The 22,839-nt window shown below is 39.6% G+C and overlaps 1 protein-coding gene across 3 annotated transcripts in view; it reads right to left on the bottom strand.

Annotated features, from left to right (window-relative positions):
* Positions 1-22,596, bottom strand: part of BAZ1A (bromodomain adjacent to zinc finger domain 1A) — a 94,114-nt gene extending 71,518 nt beyond the window's left edge. For 2 of the 3 annotated variants that reach the window (XM_060143694.1, XM_060143704.1), the window contains exons 1-3: positions 22,368-22,596; positions 21,753-21,923; positions 10,670-10,948 (exon numbers count right to left, since the gene is read on the bottom strand). In XM_060143694.1, coding sequence (XP_059999677.1) covers positions 10,670-10,948; positions 21,753-21,865 — 392 coding nt within the window. In that variant the 5' untranslated portion in view covers positions 21,866-21,923; positions 22,368-22,596. Of the gene's footprint in view, positions 1-10,669; positions 10,949-21,752; positions 21,924-22,367 lie in introns of those variants that run through there. The other variant, XM_060143687.1, reaches the window with a different exon arrangement.
* Positions 22,597-22,839: the final 243 nt, after the last annotated feature.

Genomic DNA, 22,839 nt, shown 5'->3' with positions numbered 1-22,839 from the left:
TTAAGAATCGAGCAGTTGAATCCATAAATATTTACAACAGAAGCTTTATATGTTATTTGAATTAAACACTTTAGAAAAACAAATTCATTTTCATTTATTTTTGTGGCTACTTAATAGAGATTTTTAGGATATAAAAAGGGTTTCCCAGGATGGCCTCCAGTATATATTATTATACAAGTAAATAAGGATTCTAAATTTTAACTGTTCAACTTGCAACAACAATCCAGCACTCAGTCAGGCTGTAAGTCTGGGTCTCTGATACATACAACAATATATATCTAAAGAAGATTCTAACTAGGAATTCCAAAGAAAGAACAGCTGTCCCAAATAGCCTTTTTTTTTCTATTAATAATTATATCATCAGTATACTAGGGTCATCAGGAACTAAAGACTGAAACAACAATTTGAGGATGTTCCTTAGGTCTCTCCTTGGCTAAGAACCAGGAATTTTGACCTTAAAAGGGCAGTAGTATAAGCTGACCAATAGAAAGTCTTCTATTTGAAAGAACTATAATAAACTTAATTAATATACGTTGTTAAAAGTTATATATTATATCTGCACCTAAATAAGAAGCCTTCCTCTTCAATCCTTTCTACTAATTTATATTTTTCTCTGTCTTCAAATTTCTAGTCAAATAACCCTTTTCCAAAACTTCTCCTTGGATTAATCCCACCTGGATCCACTCACTGATATCCAAGCATGTATGTTTAAATCAAAATAACTGTACTGTTCCTCACTTACACCTTTTATGTTCATCTTATCTCCTCAATATATTTAGTATTTCCCTTTGTCCTCAACATTAATGCATTTTAATTCATTATGATTCACTAATATCATTTAGGTTAGCAATACAAAAAGGAGCTCAAAGATTAAAAAGTCCATTTTCTCATTTCCAATTCTAATATATAATAAGTACCTACTCTCTACATTTTAGGTTTTTATGCTAATTTTCTTTTATTCATTAGACTAAAGTGCTTGAAGCATTCCACCAATGCAACATAGAAAGCCACAGGGACTATACCTTGATATCTGAATAGATAAGAGCTCTAGGTGGCTGGTCTCTATTTGATGCCAAAATTGATATCAGTTTGTAAGATTAAAAAGAATTTCATAATCTTCATTTTACAAGGCAGTTCTAAAAACAATACTGAACTGTAGTATCTTATGCTTCTTGACTAGATAGCATTTCTAAGTGTTAAATCTAAATAGTATGGGTATAATACGTGGGAAAATCTAGCTATAAGTGAAACTCCGGTGCAAATCCAATTCTGCTATTGTATTGATTTAACCTACATTGGAGAAAAGGTCTGTCATTAAGTCATAGGTCAGAGATAATGTGGAAAAAAATGCAGTTTATTATTTTCAAAGAGCAAATTCACACAAGGCTAACAAAAGGAATAACTTTCTCCATCCTCAGAAAAAGGCAATACTCCAAGTAAGCTTTTTAGGAACACACAGTTTAGCGAGTTTATGCAAAACCAATTAGAAATGGTGCATGTGGTTTTCTAATGTAAGAAGACATCCAAATCATTACTAAGTGAAAAAGCTACTTTTTTTTTTTTTTTAATTTAGTGTAGTACAGAAAAAAAGAGAACTATGCACTAATTTTTTGACTGTGGTTATCTCTGAAAGGAGCATTTGGGAAATGCACTCCAGGCCTTCACCTTTTACTTTTCTCTCCTGTATATAAATTTTTATAGGAAAAAAAACAGATTTTTAAAAAATTATAAACTTCAGCCTTGATAATATAATTTTTTTTAATTTAAAGACTTTGGTTTTTTAGAGCAGCTTTAGATTCATAGCAAAATTGAGAGGAAGACAGAGATCTCCCATATACTCCTTGCCCCTGCCACATGCATAACCCCTCTGTCAATATCCCACACCAGAGAAGTAACACTTGTTAACAATCAATGCACCTACATTAACACATCATTATCACCTGAAGTTCATAGTTTACATTAAGTTTCACTATTGGTGCTGTACATTCTATGGGTTTGGATAAATGTATCCATCATAGTACCACCGGGTATTTTTACTGCTTTAAACATCCTCTGTGCTCAACCTATTCACCTCCCCTCTACCCCATTCAACCCCTGGCAATCACCGATCTTTTCACTGTCTCCATAGTTTTGCCTTTTCTAGAAAGCCATATAGTAGGAATCATACCATACATATCCTTTTCAGATTGGCTTTTTTCACTTAGTAATATGCATTTAAGGTTCGTCCATGTCTTTTCATGCTCGAAGCCTCATTTCTTTTTAGCACTGAATAACATTCCATTGTCTGGATGTACTGCTGTTTATTTATTCATTCATCTACTAAAGGATATCTTGGTGCTTCCAACTTTTGGCAATTATTAATAAAGCTGCTATAAACATTCGTGTGCAGGGTTTGTGTGGACATAAGTTTTCAACTCTTTCAGGTAAATACCAACAAATAACCTTTTCAAAAATTCCGGGTCACCCATCAATATCATGAGAATTAAAATGAAAGCACCTAGCACACTGCCTAGCATACAGGAAAAGTTCAATAAATGCTAGCATATTTTTATTCTGCAACGTTTTCTAACGTTACCAAATTATATACTGAGCCAGGCCAGTATACTTTGTAGTTAATGTTTACTCTATCTCCTCCTTTGCTATAAGGTGCCACTTCTTGCTTCTGTCAGTGTATCTGTTGGGTTGGCCAAAAAGTTCGTAACATCTTACACGAAAACCCGAATGAACTTTTTGGCCAACCCAATACTTTTAGAAGTACCTTCTCACCTGCTGCTTCACATTTCCTATGAATCTTTCAGCTACCAGAACATCTTGACTGTGCTTATAAAATGTCTGAAAACAAGTTGCCCAAAGCCTACTTTTAACTAAAAAAAATTACCAAATATACAATTATATTCTGACTCATTTTTAAAAATTCTTTCAAACTCTAGTCCTTTCTTTACACTGAATGATGACTCAACAGTCCAAAATGTTTTTTGTTGCGTGATTTCTACCTCCTTTTTCCTGATTCAATTCACCAGTTCTACGGCTGGGGAGAGAAGATGAGTTTATCATGCATATTTGAGTTCTAGCTCACCATCCTCCTAATCCTTTATTAAACAATGGGTATCAGGCTTGTCAAAAAAAAAAAAAAGATAAAGTTACTTGAAACTTGGATGTCTTGAAATCTGCTTGTGTAGCATTTTGAGAAGATCACATACAAATGAGGGATGATTGTCTTCAAAAACAAACAACTATGTCTTTCTAAGACACTGATATTATTAACTATGGGGTTTCCGCTCAGAGTTGCAACAGAGAAATTTGATTCCAAGTTACAGTGTCCCAGGCAGCTACTGTAGCCTCACATCACTACTGGCATACCCCAACAAACAAACAAAAACAAAACAAAACTGCATGACCACCAATAAACAGATTCAAATACTAACAAGACACCTACATCAAAAGGCAATATTGGGACTACCCTGGTGGCGCAGTGGATGGGACTCCGTGCTCCCAATGCAGGGGGCCCGGGTTCGATACCTGGTTAGGGAACTAGATCCCACACCCATGCTGCAACTAGGAGTTCGCATGCCACAACTAAGGAGCCTGCCTGCAGCAACTAAGACCCGGTGCGACCAAATAAATAAATATTTTTTAAAAAGGCAACATTATATAATACAGCTTTTAAAAATTCACATTCATTATGTCATTTTACCCTGTGAGGCAACACTGTAAGGCTGGGGGTCCATTTAACACATGAAAAAAGATTAACACTTAAGAGTTTAAATTACTTGCACAGAACCATACAGCTAATCACAAATGGCAGAATCCAAAACCAAGGACACAGTGATACTGAGAAAGAAATAATTTTGTTAAGTCAGCCCTATCTGAATTTAAATCCTACAATTTACTACTTAAAAGATTAGAATGGACGCTCCATGACTTTGCTTTGTTCACTGCTGTATCTCCAGTGTCTGGAACAGGGCAAGTATCAATAAATAATAGGTATCACTAAATACATGGTAAACAACTATCAAAAAAAACACAACTTCTTTGGATCTCTGTTTCCTCATCTGTAAATAGAAACCATAAGTCCTTGTCTCATATCTGCTGATATAATGTATATTCAAAGCATCTGGTAGTTATTTAAGAATTAACAGCCCTGACTACCAGTTTAGTGTTTTCTTCACAAGAGCAGCCATCCTCTCACTTTTCCCATAGGCTCCAGGGAAGCAGCAGAAAACAAATGGCAGCATCATTGTCAGGCAAGCTGGTGGTAAATCAGGATGGGGCATGTAAAGAACTAAACTGGTGTGGTTCAGTCAAGTAGTCTGCTGTTCTCTTTACTTCATCTGCCATAGCAATGACAAAGGATCTTCTAGAAGAATCTGTCTGCGGATTGCCAATTTCAAAACAGAAAGTCTTGGTGGGGAGGGAAGCACCTAATCTATACTTGTAAGGTGCAAAAAGAAAAGAGGGAGGGATATCTAAAGGTAAATGAGACAATAAGAATACTGAAGTGAGAAGATCCAGAGTACCCATACTGAAATAATTCAGCCTAAGGATGGGCCCATCCACTTCTCTGCAACACAGCATATTCTTTCCAGTAAATCTAATCCAGTAACTCTAATGGATGAAGAAGTCTTGAGGACTACTGCTGAGTTCTGCCAACATAGATAGAAACAAAAGGCAGATGTTATTGACAAGCAGCACAAAAGTTAAAAGCAAAGGGAAATGGTGCTGCAAACGGTACCATAAAGTATGTGAGGGCTTCCCTGGTGGCACAGTGGTTGAGAGTCCGCCTGCCGATGCAGGGGACACGGGTTCGTGCCCCGGTCCGGGAAGATCCCACATGCCACGGAGCAGATAGGTCCGTGAGCCATGGCCGCTGAGCCTGCGTGTCCGGAGCCTGTGCTCCGCAACGGGAGAGGCCACACAGTGAGAGGCCCGCGTACCGCAAAAAAAAAAAAAAGTGAAAAGACAACTCACAGAATGGGAGCAAATATCTGCAAATCATATATCTGCTAAGGGACTTATACCCCAAATCACAAAGAACTCTTACAACTCGGTAATAAAAAGATAAATAACCCAATTTAAAGATGGGCAAAGGACCAGAGAAGACATTTCTCCAAAGAAGATACACAAATGATCAATAAGTACATAAAATGATGCTCAACATTATTAGTCACTAGGGAAATGCAAATCAAAACTACAGTGAGATACCACTTCACACCCACTAGGATGGCAAAATAAAAAAGACGGACAATAATAAATTGTCCATACATATGGCTTGATGAGGATGTGGACAAACTGGAACTCTCATACATTGCTAGTAGGAATGTAAAATGATGCAACTGCTTTGGAAAAGTTTGGAGATTCCTCAAATGCTAAACATAGAGTTACCAAATGACTTAGCAATTCTACTTCTAGGTATATACCCAAGAGAACTGTAAACATATGTTCACACAAAAACTTGTACAGAAATGTTTGTAACAGCATTATTTATAATTGTCCAAAAGTGGAAGCTCAAATATATATTAACTGACAAATGGATAAACAAAATGTGATAGATCCATACAGCAGAATTTCTTTATCAATAAAAAGAAATAAAATACTGATACATGCTACAACTCAGATGAACCTTGAAAACATTATAGTTAAGTGAAAGAAACCAAACACCGAAAGGTACATACTTTATGATTCCACATATATGAAATGTCCAGAATAGGCAAATCCACAGAGACAGAAAACAGATTAGCGGTTGCCAGGGGCTGAGGAGAGAGTGCAGTGGGGAGGGCCTGCTAATTGGTACAGGACTTATTGGGGTGATGAAAATATTCTGGAATTAGTGGAAATCATCACATAACTAAAACCCACTGAATTGTACACTTTAAATGGGCGAATTTTACAGTGTGTAAATATCTCAATAAAGCACATTTAACTTAAAAAGCAGAGGGAGATGTATGTCCTGTGGAAGCAAATTCTTCTAACGTCACATTCTAACTTTCAAAGAGTGGAAAGTGGGAGTAGGAGCACAGACATCTCATACTGCAGATCCTACGGATCCCATGAAGATAGTAAGTGCCTGCTATTTCCAGCCACTGGGAGAAATCCACTGAATTCTCTAAATAAGCCCTGGAAGGATAAGCCTCAAGCCACAGTCAGATACAAAAGCCACAGGAGCCTGCAGATAAAAGTCAACAGGGATACTGAGGAAACTCAACCTGGACCTTCTCTCAGCACTGAAGCTGGATTTGCCCTAGTTGACCCCCTGAGGACGCCAGAACCTTATCACTAGCATCATCACCTCAAAACTGAACTCATCCCAAAGTTACACAAGCAGATGTGAAGCCAGAAGGGACACATGTTTCTTGGGGTCTAGAGCACTTTCCAAATGAAAAACATCATGCCAAGTCCTCTCCTCGTATCAGTGTAAGAGTAAGAGTTTACAAGCATGACAGAGAACCAAAAAAATCAAAACGGAAAAAGCCTCTTTTTACTTGTCATTTATTGAATACTTCCTGTGTGCATGGAGCATCACATACAACATCTCAGTCAATCTTCACAATAATTCTACTACATACACAAAGAAGAGATAAGTGATGTTAAATAACTTCCCCAAAAGTTACACAAGTAGTACGTAGATGGGAGAGGTACAACTCCAACCAAAGGTACAATCTAGTCAAGTTTATATATTTAAGTTATTTTAACGGAAATTTAAGTTAAAAAGGTGAAAGGATAAAGGTGTATGCAGGAACTAGTATCGAAAGTTGCAGAAATCTCAAGTCAGGCTTGAAGCTTAATTATAATATAAAATAACAGAAAACCTAGCCAATAATAGAAGAAAAATACTAACTTCCATATAACCCTCTTGGGCCAACAGGAGCATTATTCCCCTAGTAAAATGCCACTATATTCTACTTATACAGCAATTCAAAAATGTGCACCCCCCAACACACTCTCATTTTAGTCTCACAATAACCTGAAAGGATGTCATTGTCCAACAAGGTCAGTCAGACTCCAAAGCCTAAACTCTTCACTATCACACAATTCTGCTTCCCATAAAACTAAAAAACTTTTCTCCAACTATAAACAAACATCAAAGATAAAGGTATTCTATTAAAACCAAGTGTTGAATGTGTATTTATTGAAGTTTTATTCATTATTCCCTTATTCTATCATTATCCTTTATACATATTTTTAAGTTTTGTTTTTTTTTGTTTGTTTGTTTTGCGGTGCGCGGTCCTCTCACTGTTCTGGCCTCTCCCATTGCGGAGCCCAGGCTCCGGACGCGCAGGCTCAGCAGCCATGGCTCACGGGGCCCAGCAGCTCCGCGGCATGTGGGATCCTCCCGGACCGGGGCACGAACCCATGTCCCCTGCATCGGCAGGCAGACTCTCAACCACCGCACCACCAGGGAAGCCCCAAAGTCCTTTTTACATTTACCACACATTTAAGAAAAAGCAAAAAATGAAACAAAAATATTTGCAACAAAGTGACAAAGAGTTTAATATGCCTAGTATTTAACAAAGACCTTTCATAAATCTACTGATGACAAAAAAGCCAAAAGTAAAATGAGCAAAGGACCTGAAAAGCAAATAAACACTGAGATATCATCAGATTTGGCAAAGATGAAAAGACTAAAATAACCAGTGTTAGTGTGAGTCTAGGGAACCCAGGGCTAGCCTCTATGGCATTCTGGACCTGGATGCTTCTGAATTACCTCGTTCATACGTTTATTTTAATACCCGGCAAGTTGACATGTTTGTCTCTCCCTTCACTGAACTCTTTAAGGACATCTTAATCCTTGTTATATCCCCAGTAACTAGTGTCTAGCTTCTTATGTGACACTCATGAATCACCTAAGCAACATGTCTGTGAAAGGCAAAATCAGAGCAATCAGGAATATCTGGGTCTGAGATGAGAGCAAAGATGGCTAGACTCTGATAGTATTACTTCCTGAGGCCTCTGCATCTTACCATCTACCCAGCTGCTGAAGGCAAAAAATTCAATGAGTCATCCAAGATTTCTCCTTTCCTGCACAAAGATTAAGAATGGCCAGTAAGCCAGAAGAAGTGTGTTTTCTTCTTTTCTTTTTGAGGTTCACATTGAATCCACTATAGGATTCTTTTTTGTGTGTGTGTGGTACGCGGGCCTCCCACCACTGCGGCCTCTCCTGCTGCGGAGCACAGGCTCCAGACGCGCAGGCTCAGCGGCCATGGCTCACGGGCCCAGCCGCTCCGCGGCATGTGGGATCCTCCCGGACCAGAGCACGAACCCGTGTCCCCTGCATCAGCAGGCGGACCCTCAACCACTGCGCCACCAGGGAAGCCCCTAGGATTCTTTTTTTTTAATTAATTAATTAATTTTATTTTTGGCTGCGTTGGCTCTTCATTGCTGCACGCGGGTTTTCTCTAGTTGCAGCGAGCGAGTGCTATTCTTCGTTGCAGTGTGCGGGCTTCTCACTGCAGTGGCTTCCTTTGTTGCAGAGCATAGGCTCTAAGTGCATGGGCTTCAGTAGTTGTGGCACGAGGGCTCAGTAGTTGTGGCTCTCCAGCTCTAGAGTGCAGGCTCAGTTGTTGTGGCACACGGGCTCAGTTGCTCCACGGCATGTTGGATCTTCCCAGACCAGGGATCCAACCCGTGTCCCCTGCATTGGTAGGAGGGTTCTTAACCTCTGTGCCACCAGGGAAGTCTGAAGAAGTATGTTTCTAATGAATAATCAATAAAATTGTGACTCTCAGATTTCCCATTTCTACAATGTACCCTAGTTTACTACTGTCATTAAAGCTACAACTATCTGAAGCCCATTTTTAAGGTACAACCAAAAAAAGCTATACAAAAAACACTGAACAACTATATTTCTAGACGTAAGCAATATTTAACCTAATGTTAAAGGTTAACGTATCCCAATGATTTTTAAGTTAGAAAACACTTTTGGCATAAGTCAAATAAAACAATGACTATAAGGAGAAAAAAAAATTGTCCTGGTCCCCAAACAGGCCCTATTATTCCTTTTGGTGATATAGATTGGTATGTTCTTGGTGGGATTACTGGTGACATATCAATCTTTCCTCTTGAAAATAAAGATTTTTTTTCCCAAAAGTCATGAGACAAATGAAAAATCCTTCAATTTTTACCATTTGTTGCTTCTACAATTAAAAAAAGAACTTATTGGGCTTCCCTGGTGGCGCCGTGGTTGAGAGTCCGCCTGCCGATGCAGGGGACGCAGGTTCGTGCCCTGGTCCGGGAAGATCCCACACGCCGCGGAGCGGCTGGGCCCGTGAGCCATGGCCGCTGAGCCTGCGCGTCCGGAGCCTGTGCTCCACAACGGGAGAGGCCGCAACACTGAGAGGCCCGCGTACCTCAAAAAAAAAAAAGAACTTCTTCAATTCTTCACCAAAATCAAATCCAAGCAAATTCAGATCTTAATATAAACACCTCCTGGATGTTTAAGATTCATGCAGAGTAGCATTTAATAACTAAAATGGATTACATTAAAGACATTATTCTGAAATTACATAAAAACTCATGATGATTCTCCAAAATAAGATAATAAAGAACATAATTATTGACATATAATTAAGAACATATATAGTAATTTTTGACTGCTAAAGTTTAAAATTCAAAAAGAGGGCCTTCCCTGGTGGTCCAGTGGTTAAGAATCAGCCTTCCAATGCAGGGGACGTGGGTTCGATCCCTGGTCTGGGAACTAAGATACCACACGCTGCAGGGCAACTAAGCCTGTGTGCCACAACTACTGAGCCCACACGCCGCAAAGAAGAGCTCATGCGCCACAACGAAAGATCCCACATGCTGCAACAAAGACTCAGTGCAGCCAAACAAATAAATAAATATTAAAAAAATAAAATTCAAAAAGAAAAAAATTTTTATTCAGGTTAACAAAGGGGAAAAAGCATCCCAAAATAGTCACTACCTCAAAAGTCAGGAGGCTATAAAAAGTTTTAATGCAAATAAGGATTACTGTAATAAATATCAGTGACTAGCCAATCATAAATGCTTAAGATTTCAGGAAAGCAATGATACTTTTTAATTTAGTACCATAGATAAACTCAATTTAACTTTGCAATATGAAAAACCCACTTTTTTCTTGAAGACCTGGGTAAAAGAGAAAAGAACTTAGTAGAGTATATAAAATTCAGTCTTCATCTTATCAAAGAACTACTAAAACCCAGCAAGAAATACAGGCATATTCAAACTAATAGGTAACGTAATGAGAACACAGTAGATATCTTTAAGATTTTTTACTCTTAAATAGAGGTGAAACTTCGATATAATAGAACATACAGTAAATAAGAAAGAGAAGGAAGGTGGTTTATAAAGTAATGGACTAATCTTCAAGATATTTTGAGTGAAAAAAGGTATAAACTACAGTATGTTACCTTTCGTGTTGAAAGGAGCAGGAGATTGTGTGTGTGTGTGTGTGTGTGTGTGTGTGTGTGTGTGTGTGCGTGCACGCGTATGTACATGTTTTTGGTGGTCTATATAAAAATTAGCTTTGGAAAAATAAATAAGAAACTGTTAATACAAGGGCTATCTTGGGGGAGGGTAACATGGTAGGTGGAAAAGAGTAAAAGGTAAGCTTTTCCTCAGTTCATCCCTGTGTGTACTTTGAATTTGATCAATGTGAATGTATGTATAACAAAAGAAAAAATTAAAAGTACTTTACCTTGCACCATTGTTCCTACTGACTTCCACAGTTTCTTTAACAAAATATCGATCCTTGACATACGCAAAAATATCATCACAAATTTCATGTAAGCGTGAACGATGGGTAAGGTTGGTCAAGTATAAAACTGGAATAATTAGTGGTTCTGGAAAACTCTGAAGATTCTGTCTTGCTTTTTTTTCTGACTCAAGTGCTTCCTGATAGGTCAGTCCAGGTCTACCCGTCACAGCACAACTCCACACCAGACTGTTGCACAGAATAGTTCGTTCAAAAAAGTCACTGATTAAAAAACAAAAACAAAAACGCATTACCTATCATTTCACAAATTTTACATTAAAAGCTGATAAAGGATTGTTCCTTTATTGCAAAATTTTACATAGACTCATAGAACTCAAACAAAAGTTTAGTAACTGGTCAACTTACACATTAATATTACAAACATAAGAAAAAGTATATTTAAACTAGACATTTATATTTTGCAATTTACAGGTACATTCAGCCAAAATTGGATTTTGATTTCTATCAGTTTTGAAACTGAAGTGAAACAAAATAAACTCAACCTTTCTTTTTTCCTTCTAATTTTTAAGCTTTTTGTTCCAAAGCAGTCAAAACATTGTCAATTCAAGCACTTAACTATGAATTTTGAAAGGCTTTAACATAATAGTGAAAAACTGGGAAATCTAAGCATCAAACAATAAGAGAAAAGTTGAATAAATTATAGTACTTCATATAATGAAAAATCACAGTCATGAAACAGAAGGAGAGTTCTTAAATAATGTAAACAGGGAAAACAACTTTCCAGTCTGCTTCCCTCCCATATTTTTTCAAAGTAAAAGCTTATCCAAACAATATATATAATACAGTCCCACCTGTGTTAAAATTAAAAAAGAGAAAGGAAGAAAAAGAAAGGGTAGAAGGAAGGAAAGAAGGAAGGAAGGAAGGAAAGTAGCGAAAGATAACTTAAGGAAGCATAAAACATTCCTGGAATGTTATACAAAAATCAAGGTAACAGCTCTAGAATGGGGATGGGACTTAGGGACCATTCTACCCAGTGCTTTTCTGCAGTTAGGATTTCTTACTATAAGCACTAATTTCTTTTCAAAAACTCTATTCAGTCATTTTTAAAATGTGAGAGATCTACTATATGGAAAGATTTCTAAGGTATATTAAAGAGAAAAAAACTCAAAATCACTGAATGACATAATTCCAAATGCATTAATTATAATAATAGCAAAAACGTGCAAATGATCGTATTTATACAAATACCATAAACAGATGTTCCCTATGGAGAAAGGGAGGGACTGGGAAGAGGAGAATTTGTTATTCTAAATAGTTCCATATTGTTTGAATTTTTATAATGAGCATGTATTCATATTGTTTTTATAATAAAAATATTTTTTAAACAGAAAAGGTTAGACATATGCAAAAAGATTAACAGTAGTTGCCTCTAAGTGGTTAAGATATGGGTAAATATTTTGCCCGCCTCTACATTTCAGTCTACTTTTCAACATATATAACCAACATAATTCACTATTCTCTAACTTTTTCTCCTTCCTGAAATACCCCTTTCCTTCTCATCATTCTAAAAACTATTAAAACTGTTTATTTCCTTGTTAGTGTATCTATTTCCTTGTGTATTTATTTGTGTAGTTAGTGTATTTATTTCCTTGTTAGTGTATCTGTACAGGTTACCCCTGTAGTAGTCTGATCTCCAAAGAAGATTTGGAGTAATTCCATTAAGATAGTTTCATTTGCATATTTGTCTGTAGATTCTATGAGAACAACAAAAAATGAAATCTATGGAAGTAAAGAGAAACTAATCATACCTTAACATAAATGAGATCTAAAGAGATAATAATATACATATGTCAACTTACATGACTAATTCAGTACAAGGGAAATCCTTTTGAAGTATGTACCATTTAGCAATGGGGATAATGGGTGTATATCATTAAAATACAAAGTAAAAAGTGATTATCTTTACAAAACAGAGGCAGATATCCTTCGGGAATTCAGAGGAAGGGAAGGAGGAGAGGCAGGCACAAAAGATCAAGAAATGCTAGAACATCTTTGGGAGGAACTGGCATGAAGAGTTAGGATGAAAAGGAAAAGTGGAGTTGAAGGAAAAAATGCCGGAGGAAAAAAATGAATATAATTTGATTCTTATAATAAAATCTATGTCAGATAAATAGCTAAGTGAGAGGCAACAGACATACCCAATAGAGGGTTATCAACAGGGCAAAATAAAATGAATGAATGGATGGATCTTGAAAGAGGTCTTATTTAATTTTTACTGCCTAAAACTGCAGTTCACTTAGAAAGCTTTATAAAAGTTTTAAACTTTTTCCTTTAGAAAAAGTTTTTTTCTTTTTCCTTTAGATTCCCAAGCCACATATATCATGTGTGTGAGATATTCTAATAATTTAAACTATTTATCTAGTACTACAGGTGACCTTTGAACTATGGGGGGAGGGAAGGATAGAGGTGCTATCTCCACACAGTCAAAAATCTGTGTATAACTTTACCATCAGCCCTCCTTATCCATGGTCAACTGTAAGAAAAATATATTTCAAATCTAGATGTTATATATTAACCAGTCTCTAAGCTAGTGCTATCAAAAGTAGAATGCTAGCTACACATATAATTTAAAATTTTCTAGTGGCCACATTTAAAAATTTTTAAAGACATACTAATGAAATTAATATATTTTATTTAACCCAATATATTCCAAAATAGTTCAATATGTAATCAATATTGAAATAGTTTATTTTTTCTTTTTGGTACCAAGTCTTCAAAATCCAGTATGTATTTTACATTTACTGCGCATCTTAATTCTGACTAGTCACCTTTCAAGTTCTTAATAACCAATGGCTCCTGCATTGGACAGCAAAGCTCTAGCCATAGCAGGTGGGTATCTGATAGCCTGGGGTATTTGCTGCCATTGCAGGGGGACAGACTTTAGACTCAGCTGCAATAAACACTATTCTGTTTAGATTTGTTACCATTGTTCAAAATACCAAGGAGAAGAATGGCACAAGTGCCACAAACCTCCACTAAACGTGGATAGACAGTAACCAGCGACAGTACAGCTGCCCTTCTTCACCCAGGTTCCCAGAGCCTCCTGCAAAGTGTTTGTTCTGTTTGTTTCCTTTGTGTCTATCTACCCTACAAAGGTCTTACATTATAGTCCTGCTGTGCACAAAGATCCACCCTCAGGAGGAGGGAGGCAGGACACACTACCACAGCGGCCATCTTTTTAAATTAATTTTTATTGGAATTTTCTTTCACAGTGGCCATTTTAAAGCAAGGGAAATAAAGCCCAAGGCTACTTCTCCCTATTCATCACTCCCTATTCATCATGGCACCATCTCTAACATTACACACCTTCACTTACATCCACTTCTATATTCTGCTCTTCACCCATTCAACATACACATTCAAATGTGTAGGATTTTGTTAGTAATGCTGAAACTCTAGGGGATAGGTTACAGTGCCTCTTCAATTTCAATATTATAAGAATATAAATAACGAAAATCTTACAAGCAGCACATTTTTATTATTGTGAGTAAAACTTTATAAAACACAAAGTACTATTTTATATCAGTTTAGACTAATACAGGTTATTATGTCTCCAATTTATTGCTACATTCCTTCAACAATCCTCTTTACTAGAGATGAGCGTACTACTGGCCCGGAGGTCAAATCCAGACTTCCACCTGTTTGTCGAGTTTTATTGGAACACAGCCACACCCACATCTTTAGGTATTGCCTATGACTGCCTCCTCACTACATCTGTAGAGTTGGGTTGGTGCAACAGATATCTAATGGCCTGAAAAGCCTAAAATATTGACTATCTGGCCCTTTAAGAAAAAGTTTGATGACCTCTGCCCTTTGCCATTATTTCTTAAGGAAAAATTGCTTCTGAGTTACCAGGTCAAGTACTGGTAAGAACACACTTCTAAAACAAAGTCAACAAATTAAGGAACAAAGGGCAACATACTGTTAACTTGCTGAGTATTTGGAAAACTAAAAACCTAAAAGAATAAGATTAAGAATGAAGTGACATAAAAACCAGAAACCAAATACAATTCAGAAAAGATAAATGCAAAGCTTACTCTATTTACTTAATGGCCCAAAATGTATTAACTAGACGTAAAGCAAGGTAAGAGAGATACAGCCCAATACTGCAGAAAAGATCTAAGGGACATAAGCAAACTCCTCTGTCTACAAAATAATCAGTAACTGAGAAATGCAGCCATAGGTTAAAAACTAACACAATTCCTGACTAAAACAGCATATGGTATGCAAGAGAAGGAAAGTATGGTTTATAAGCTTAGAAAAGTAGTAATTGCTAAAAGACAGCACGGGCTGTTCTAACAATTTCCTTCACTGAAGGGGTTACAAGAGCAGGACATTAGGTGATCATGGGCATGGCAGACTATACATGCCTTAGAGGGAGAAATAACTGCTAGATGAAAATTACATTTATTACATTTATTCATAAATGGTGAGGGGGAAAGTTCAATTATAAAGCTTAGTTTAAAAAAACACTTTACTATTACTTTGCACTTTACTTAGTGCTGCCTCAGACAAACTTAAGATACTGACATACAAGGCAGGCTCCTAAAATCTGCAGATGACATTATGGTGAGGAATAGCAATACAGATTTTTAAAATCTAGACAATGAAGACTTAAGTAGAAATCAACAAAGGTGAAACATTATAGCTTCATCTTTCAGGACCCAACTCATATGTTATCTCCTATCTGAGGGCATCCTCAATTCCCCAGCAGTTATCAGTTCCATTTTCTATCAGTTCCATTTTCTATGTTTCCATTACACTGGCTCCTCAGAACATATGTGATTTATGCCACTGTGTTATAGACATACAATCACTTCTCACTAGAGGGGGACAAATTATCTCAGCATTTCCAAAGACTTTCCAAAGTACAGTGTCAAGAATAAGCAAATATATTCTCATCGGCAGTCCACATATACTTTTATGTTTATCTAAAAAGAGAAAGTACACATGTGAATGGGAAGAAGAAAGCAAAGTATCTGAATCTCAGCTTTGTCACTTGTACAACATGACTTGGGTAATTTATACAAACTTCACTGAACCTGGTTCCCCTTCTGTAAAATGGGAACAATGTGTTAATATGAAAATTAAATAATACAGTATGCCCAACATACTATATGTGCACTCAATAAACATATCAATTCTTACTGCTTAGGTACCCTATTCGCAGAGAGATCCTAGAAGAATACACAGAAGAATAACCTGTACGGTAGAGCAACAATGTCAGAAGAACACATATAAGACCTGAGAATCTTTGAAGAGAAAGTTTGGCATTGGGAAGGAGGTTAGGAAAAGGGATTAACTGTAGAAGGATTATCAGTGAACATCCAAAATCCAATCTGGATGCCCCAAGTATAAAATCTTATCAGCTGCATAGTGGTAGACTATTTGCAAAGAGGGTTGAAGGTGTGCAGGCTCCTTAGAAATGACTTTCACACTCTTCTCACAAGAGGTAGAGCCTATTTCACCACCCCTTGAATCTGGGCTGGACCTGAGATTGGCTTTGACCAACAAAATACAGAAATGACATTGAGAGATGTCTACTCTCACCCTCCTGGAACTCTGAGACCAAGGTCTCTGGAAGAAGAAGCCCAAGTTGCTTTCTGAGGATGAAAGACCACATGGTGAGAAATGCCATCCCAGTATATTAAATTATCACATAGTACACTTTAAATATGTTATAATTCTGTTTGTCAATTATACCCGAATAAAGCTAGAAAACACACACACACACAAAGAAAAGCCATCCCAGCTGAGGTCCCTGACACATGACTGAGGCCACCTCTTACTCCATCTAGCCTCAGCCAAGCCTGACTTCATCTGACTTCACCTAAATGAGAGAGCACAGAGAGATGAGCAGCAACCACAATGGCAACCCAAAGAATAGTGGGCCAACAAAATGGATGGCTCTCTGAGCCACTAAGTTTTAGAGTGGCGTGTTATAAATAACTGATAGATATATCCCGTCTGCAGAAAAGAAACATGGTAGCCTGCTAAGCAGATAAAAGGTTAAAATGCAAAAAAAAGAAAAAAAAAAGTATTTAGGAATCTCTGTTATACCATCCACAGAAAAAGGACTCATAGACCCAAATACCTGGGCCATGTGGCAGACTTATTCCTAAAGAGGAGCTGAACATCTAACTTGAAGACGCTAGCTATTAAGATTATCCTACTCTCCTTGAAAACCCTATGCTCACGAAAGGGCCTTCTGATAATAACTAGATTTCATACATAGCTTATTATCAGTTTGGGGACTGGTCTATGTGAAGGGCCCTTTTCCCTATAAATTAATGGCATTCTGGTTTTTACATACAGTATCTAGAATTTAATCACTTGGGAGTGTAGTAAAAAAGTCAAATGTCTGAGCAGACTGTAGATCATGGTACCTTCACAAAGATCTAGGCAGCCAGCTTGAATTCCAAGCAATGCCCCTATGTTTTTGGTGCATATTTATGCAAACTTTAACAAATATTAGGAAGAATTCTCTATAATAAGCATTATGTGATGGTAAATATGAAAACAAACTCTAGAGTCTTAGGTATGTGAGTGAGAACTCTAGTGTCACCAGTTGCTAGATAGGTCGTTTTTGAACTGATCTTGGACTTACTCTTCCTGCCTCAATCCCAACCTCCTCATCTGTAAAAAGAGGACAGTTGAAAGGACTGAATTAACAAGTTGAGGAGCTGATGAACAATGAAAACAGGATGCTTTATAAATTAGTCAAACACTTTTCACTGGACAGCCAGATTGAAACATAAGCTGGTCTGTCAGTGATGTTGTGGAAGAGACTCCTACATTGTATATGAAAAGTGTGATTCACTCACAGATGGGAAATACATTCCAATTCCAAGAGTCTAAATGCCTAAAAACAGAAGTCATTTTATTAAGGAGATTAAAGTCACTATGTAATACAAATCATTTTCCTAGCCCACAAATCTAGAATTTCTGGTGTTCAGACTTGACTGCTCCTTATTTGAACAATCCAGACAAAAAAAAAAATTTTTTTAAACAAAATTATTGTCTGCTAACTAAATTACAGAATAAATTTTTATCTCCTTTAAAAGATTAAACTATGCACTTTATTCTGTTCTCTTTATCTACGAGCTTCGTTTTTCTTATATTTTTTCCCCTAGGTTCCATATATAAGTGAGATCATACTGTATTTGCTTTTCTCTGTCCAACATTTCACTTAGCATAATGCCCTTGAGGTCCATAGGTATTGCTGTAAATGGCAAGATTTCATTCTTTTTTAAGACTGAATAATATTCCATTGTGTATATGTACATCTTCTTCACCCATTTATCCATCAATGGACACTTAGGTTGTTTCCATATCTTGGCTATTATAAATAATGCTGCAATGAACATGAGGATGCATATATCTTTTCGAATTAGTGTTTTCATTTTCTTTGGATAAATACCCAGAAATGGAATTGCTGTATCAATATGGCAGTTCTGTTTGTAATTTTTTGAGGAACCCCCATACTATTTCCCATAATGGCGGCACCAATTTATATTCTTATCAATAGCGCATGAGGATTTGTTTTTCTCCACATCCTCCCCAATACTTGTTATTTCTAGTCTTTTTGATAACAGCCATTCTAACATGTGTGAAGTGATACCTCATTATGGCTTTGATTTGCCTTTCCTTGATGATTAATGATGTAGAGCACCTGTTGGCTCTCTGAATATCTTCTCTGGAAAAATATCTGTTCAGATCTTCTGTCCATTTTTAAATCAAGTTGTTTTGGTATTTTTGCTATTGAGTTATATGAGCTCTTTGTATATTTTGAGTATTAGTCCCTTGTCAGATATAAGATTTACAAATATTTTCTTCCATTTCGTAGGCTGCCTTTTCATTTTGTTAATGGTTTCCTTTGCTGTGAAGACACTTTTTAGTTTGACGTAGTCCCACCCACTAGTTTACTTTTGCTTTTATTGCTTTTGGTGTTGAATTCAAAAAAAAAATCATTGCCAAGATGTATGTCAAGGAGCTTACCATCTATGTTTTCTTCTAGGAGTTTTATGGTTTCAGGTCTTATGTTCAAGTCTTTAATCCATTTGGAGTTAATTTTTGTGTATGGTGTAAGACAGTGGCCCAGTTTCATTCTTTTGCACTTTAGCTTATGCATTCACCTACAGTTAATGTGCTATTTTTAATGAGTCTTCTTTATTTATGGAAAGCAGGTCAAACAAGAGCTAGCAATTAAAGAGCATATAGTTAAAACAAACAAACAAAATAAAGGAGTTTGAACTGTATAATCACCAAGTAACCATCTTTGTCATAGTCCCTGTCTCAAAGAATTCAGGGTCTAGGAAAAGAGAAAATGTGATGCAACAAATACATTGCATTACCGTGCAATAACTGCAGATGTTACACTAGATAAAATGAAGGGTGACCGTTGCTGCTAGAAGGACAAAGGAGGAAGTGTTAGGCTATGATATCAGGTAAGACACACAAAACACTGTTTAGCAATTAAAAGGTCACTGGCAACCTGTACTAACCAGAGTTAGAGGCAGTTACTTTGCATTATGCTGGGAAGTGAAAAAGGTGCGGAGGTGTAGTAAAACTCTTTGAGACTGATAGAGAAAGTTATATTCAAGAAATCAAAAACCCGAGCAAATAGGTGAGCATAGTGATCTTCAGACAAATACAAAAGAAAAATATTCAAAATAATGTACTTAAAGGATAATCGTCAAACAAATTCACATAAACCAATTTGTGATTTAACGAATTAGTGAAAACAGATGTTTCCTTCATAGTTTCTCCAGACTTGTGGCAAGGGTCAGATTACCATAATCTGCAGACCACCATATACCATCCACCATGAATGCATTTTTAGAAAGATCTCTTTGTAATCATCTAAGAGAAAGTAATCCAAATTTTAACACAATTAAATGGCAGTCTTCTTCCAGTTTTGTGCCAATTCAAAGTCATAAACGTTAATAGCTAAGAACATCAGTAGCTCTGCTTTGGTCAGGGTAAATGATTAAATATCTTTGCTCCCAAACCAATCACCTCTCTTAAACTGCTTGTTATTTCCAAAAACCCAAACGCTTCAGCACAGAGCAAAGACATTTTAATTAAAACAAAACATTTTAATTTTAATGTCATAAGACTACAAAGGACAAAATTAAAACATTTTAATTTTAATGTCATAAGACTACAGGGGACACAGTTCCTTAACATTAATGGAAGGTAGGTTTGGAATACCAAAAATCTCCTCCTCTATCATCAAGAACCTAAGTATCTGAAAAGTGTTCAAATTCAAAGAGGCTAGGGGCCATATTTATGCTCCCTTCTAAAGTGAGAAGAGTGTCTCAAAAAGACTGCTTACATAAAAGAAGAAAAGTTTAAATTTAAGCCCATTTCCTATCTTGTTGGTGCTTTTAAATACAACTTCTTGAAAAAAATTCAGAATTACCAAGGATTTTAACCTAAATCTTCTTTAAAAGTAAGACATCATCCTTGTCAAGTTACTTAATCCAAATTCACTTAAGTAGTTACAAGACTGAACTCTATTTGAGTAACAAAACAAGTCTGTACAGGAGCAGAGTAAGATGTGCACTCGTATTTAAAAGTACTGTCTGCTGAAAAACTTCTCTAGATATGACATGTTTACGTGTAACTCCTGTGGAGCCGAAGAAAAAAGAAGGCTTGCTTAAAATAAAAGCTCAAAGGAACTGTCCTTTCTAACTTCACTAGTCATTTCTCAGACAGGTGCTGAGTTTGCTTAACGCCCTCCCTCCAGCAAGCCCCCACTCAGAAAAGGTGCCTCCTACACACAATTTATTTGGTTGCTATAACACTTGGTTTCTAAGTCACAAAGGGACTCCTTCTGAGTGGAGAGGATAAAGCATAAGAAAAAGGGAGGATCAGGCTGTTTCAGCGATTGATCAATTCAGGTTCTCACTTGGTGATTCTGTTTAAACACAGAGCTCTAAAACGCCCCGTTATTTGGTGTCACGGGACAAGGGGATCTCTTGGGATAAACCAGGCAAGGGACTAAAAATTGAGGGGTTGAAACTACACAGGCAGCAGCTCCGGATTCTTGTAAAAACAAAAGCGAGTGGCACATGTCTGGCGGCCCCATGCGCAGGGGGATAAAGAGGAGGCTGGTTGGGGTTGGAGTTGAACTTGTCTTAGCCCCCTCCCCCAACTCCCACCGCCGCGCTCCCGGCTACGCAAAACCGAAAACGAGGGGGCGCCCAGGGCCCTGCTCTCTCCCCCTCCTTTTCCCCCGCCCAGTCCCAACTTCTTCCTCACCCGGTCTCCCGGGGGCGGAGACGCCGAGTTCCCCAGGGCCGGGAGTTAGTCACCGAGAAGAGGCGGTGACAGAGCGCACGGCTCGCTTCGCACACTCCGAGGCCTAGCCGCACCCGACCAGAGGCGGCCGGCGGAGGCTCTAGCGTCCCGGGCTTGCCGGGGAGCCCCCTCCCCGGAGTCTCAACTCCGCTCCCACCCCACCCCCGCCGCTACCCTGGGCAGCTCCAACGTCAGGCTCCACTCCCGACCGAGGAAACGATGCCCAGCCCGGCCGTTTCCTGCCCCCGGGGGCAGGGATTCCCTCCCCGGACTGGGGGACCGCGGCTCCATGCCGCTGACCCGAGCGGGGATCCCCTCGGCCGCCGGGCGGGGATCCCGGAACTGGCCCCGTAGCGCGCGTGTGGCCGCGGCGGGGAGGGGCGAGGCGGGGAGTTTCCGCCGCTCGGCGGCCGGGCGGCTGCCGCGACTAGAAGCTGTCCCCGCGGCCGGCCAGGGACCCCAGCCTCCTCTGCCCCGGCCGGCTCTCCCCATGCGCGCCTCGGCCGGTCGGGCCTCCCGGGGACCCCGCTCAGTCACCGTGTCGGACTCGGGGGCCAGAGAAACGCGGGCCCGCGGCCACCCGTCACTTTCCAGTCGCCCCGCCAGAAACCCGGGTCTTGGAAAAGGAGAGAGACAAAAGGACGCTGGGGAGGGAGTCCCCACACTCCCTCGCACCCCCCGCGCCCGGCCCGGCCCTTACTCGTAGTGGCGGAAGATCTCGTTGGTGACTTTACAGTAGAAAACTTCCTCGTCGGGCCGCAAGTCCGCGGGCGGCTTCTGGCTCACAAACGGCTTTCGGTGTAGCAGCGGCATCTCGTGTCCGCCCGTGGGCTCACCCGGACCCTCGGCCGCCCGCGCCGGCCCCGCTTCCCTATCAAAATTGGAGGGAAAGGAAAGCCGGTAAGGTGGGGAGCGCTCGGCGGCGGCGGCGTGGGCCGGTCCGCGCGCCGGGGGAAGCTCGACTGCCTTTTGTGTGACTGACGCGCTGCGGCTGCCACCCGAGCTGAGGTCGCTCCTGTCGCGGTCGGGGTATTGAGCCAGCGGAGCCGCCCCACCGCCGCACGCCGGGCTGCCGGTTCACAATGGGGCCAAACGCCCAGCCGCGGGCAGGCGGTGCGGGAGCGGCAGCGGCCCCCTCCCCCAGCCCCTGCGGCCGCGGGGCTCAGAACGTGCTCGGCGCGCAGCCGGCCGGCCCGACGCCGCTAGGGAGCTCGATGCGGGCGGACCCCGGCGCCGCTCCGCTTTGTTCCCCCGCTCGCCTACACTTCTCTGCCGGCGCCGGCCGGCTCCCGAGCGACCACACCAAGCCCCTCACCTGCAAGCACGCCGGCTGCCACTTCTCCACCTTCTCAACTACAAAGGCGGCGAGGGGAGGCTCTGTCCCCCCGGGGGGTCGCTTCTCGCCGGCCCCTCCGCGCCTCCAGCCGCCGCTTCTCCCGCTGCCACGGCCTGGCTCCTCGCGGGGGATCGCGTCCCACCGCCACTTCCCCGCCTCTCGGAGCTCCTGGGAAGTTTCTGATCTACTTTCGGCTCAGAAGGAGGAAGAGCTGTTGGGAGGAGCTTTTCACTTCTCGCTTCTACCTTTTTATTGGCTACTCGATGACTTTTACAGCCTGTCACTGATACAGGAAGAGACGGCGGAGAGCCTGGGAGAGCTACATTATTAATTAATGGAGCAACCCCTTGTGAAGAATCAGAAGCATCCTCCATGTTTGCGATTATCAGCCCAAAGATCTGGGGAGACAGCTGGGGTTTCAAACAAATAGCTAACAAAGTAAAGCCTTCCT

This window comes from Lagenorhynchus albirostris, chromosome 1, assembly GCF_949774975.1.
Source record: "Lagenorhynchus albirostris chromosome 1, mLagAlb1.1, whole genome shotgun sequence".
NCBI lineage: Eukaryota > Metazoa > Chordata > Mammalia > Artiodactyla > Delphinidae > Lagenorhynchus > Lagenorhynchus albirostris.
The sequence above is the reverse complement of the archived record's forward strand: the minus strand, read 5'-3'. Positions and strand labels throughout refer to the sequence as shown.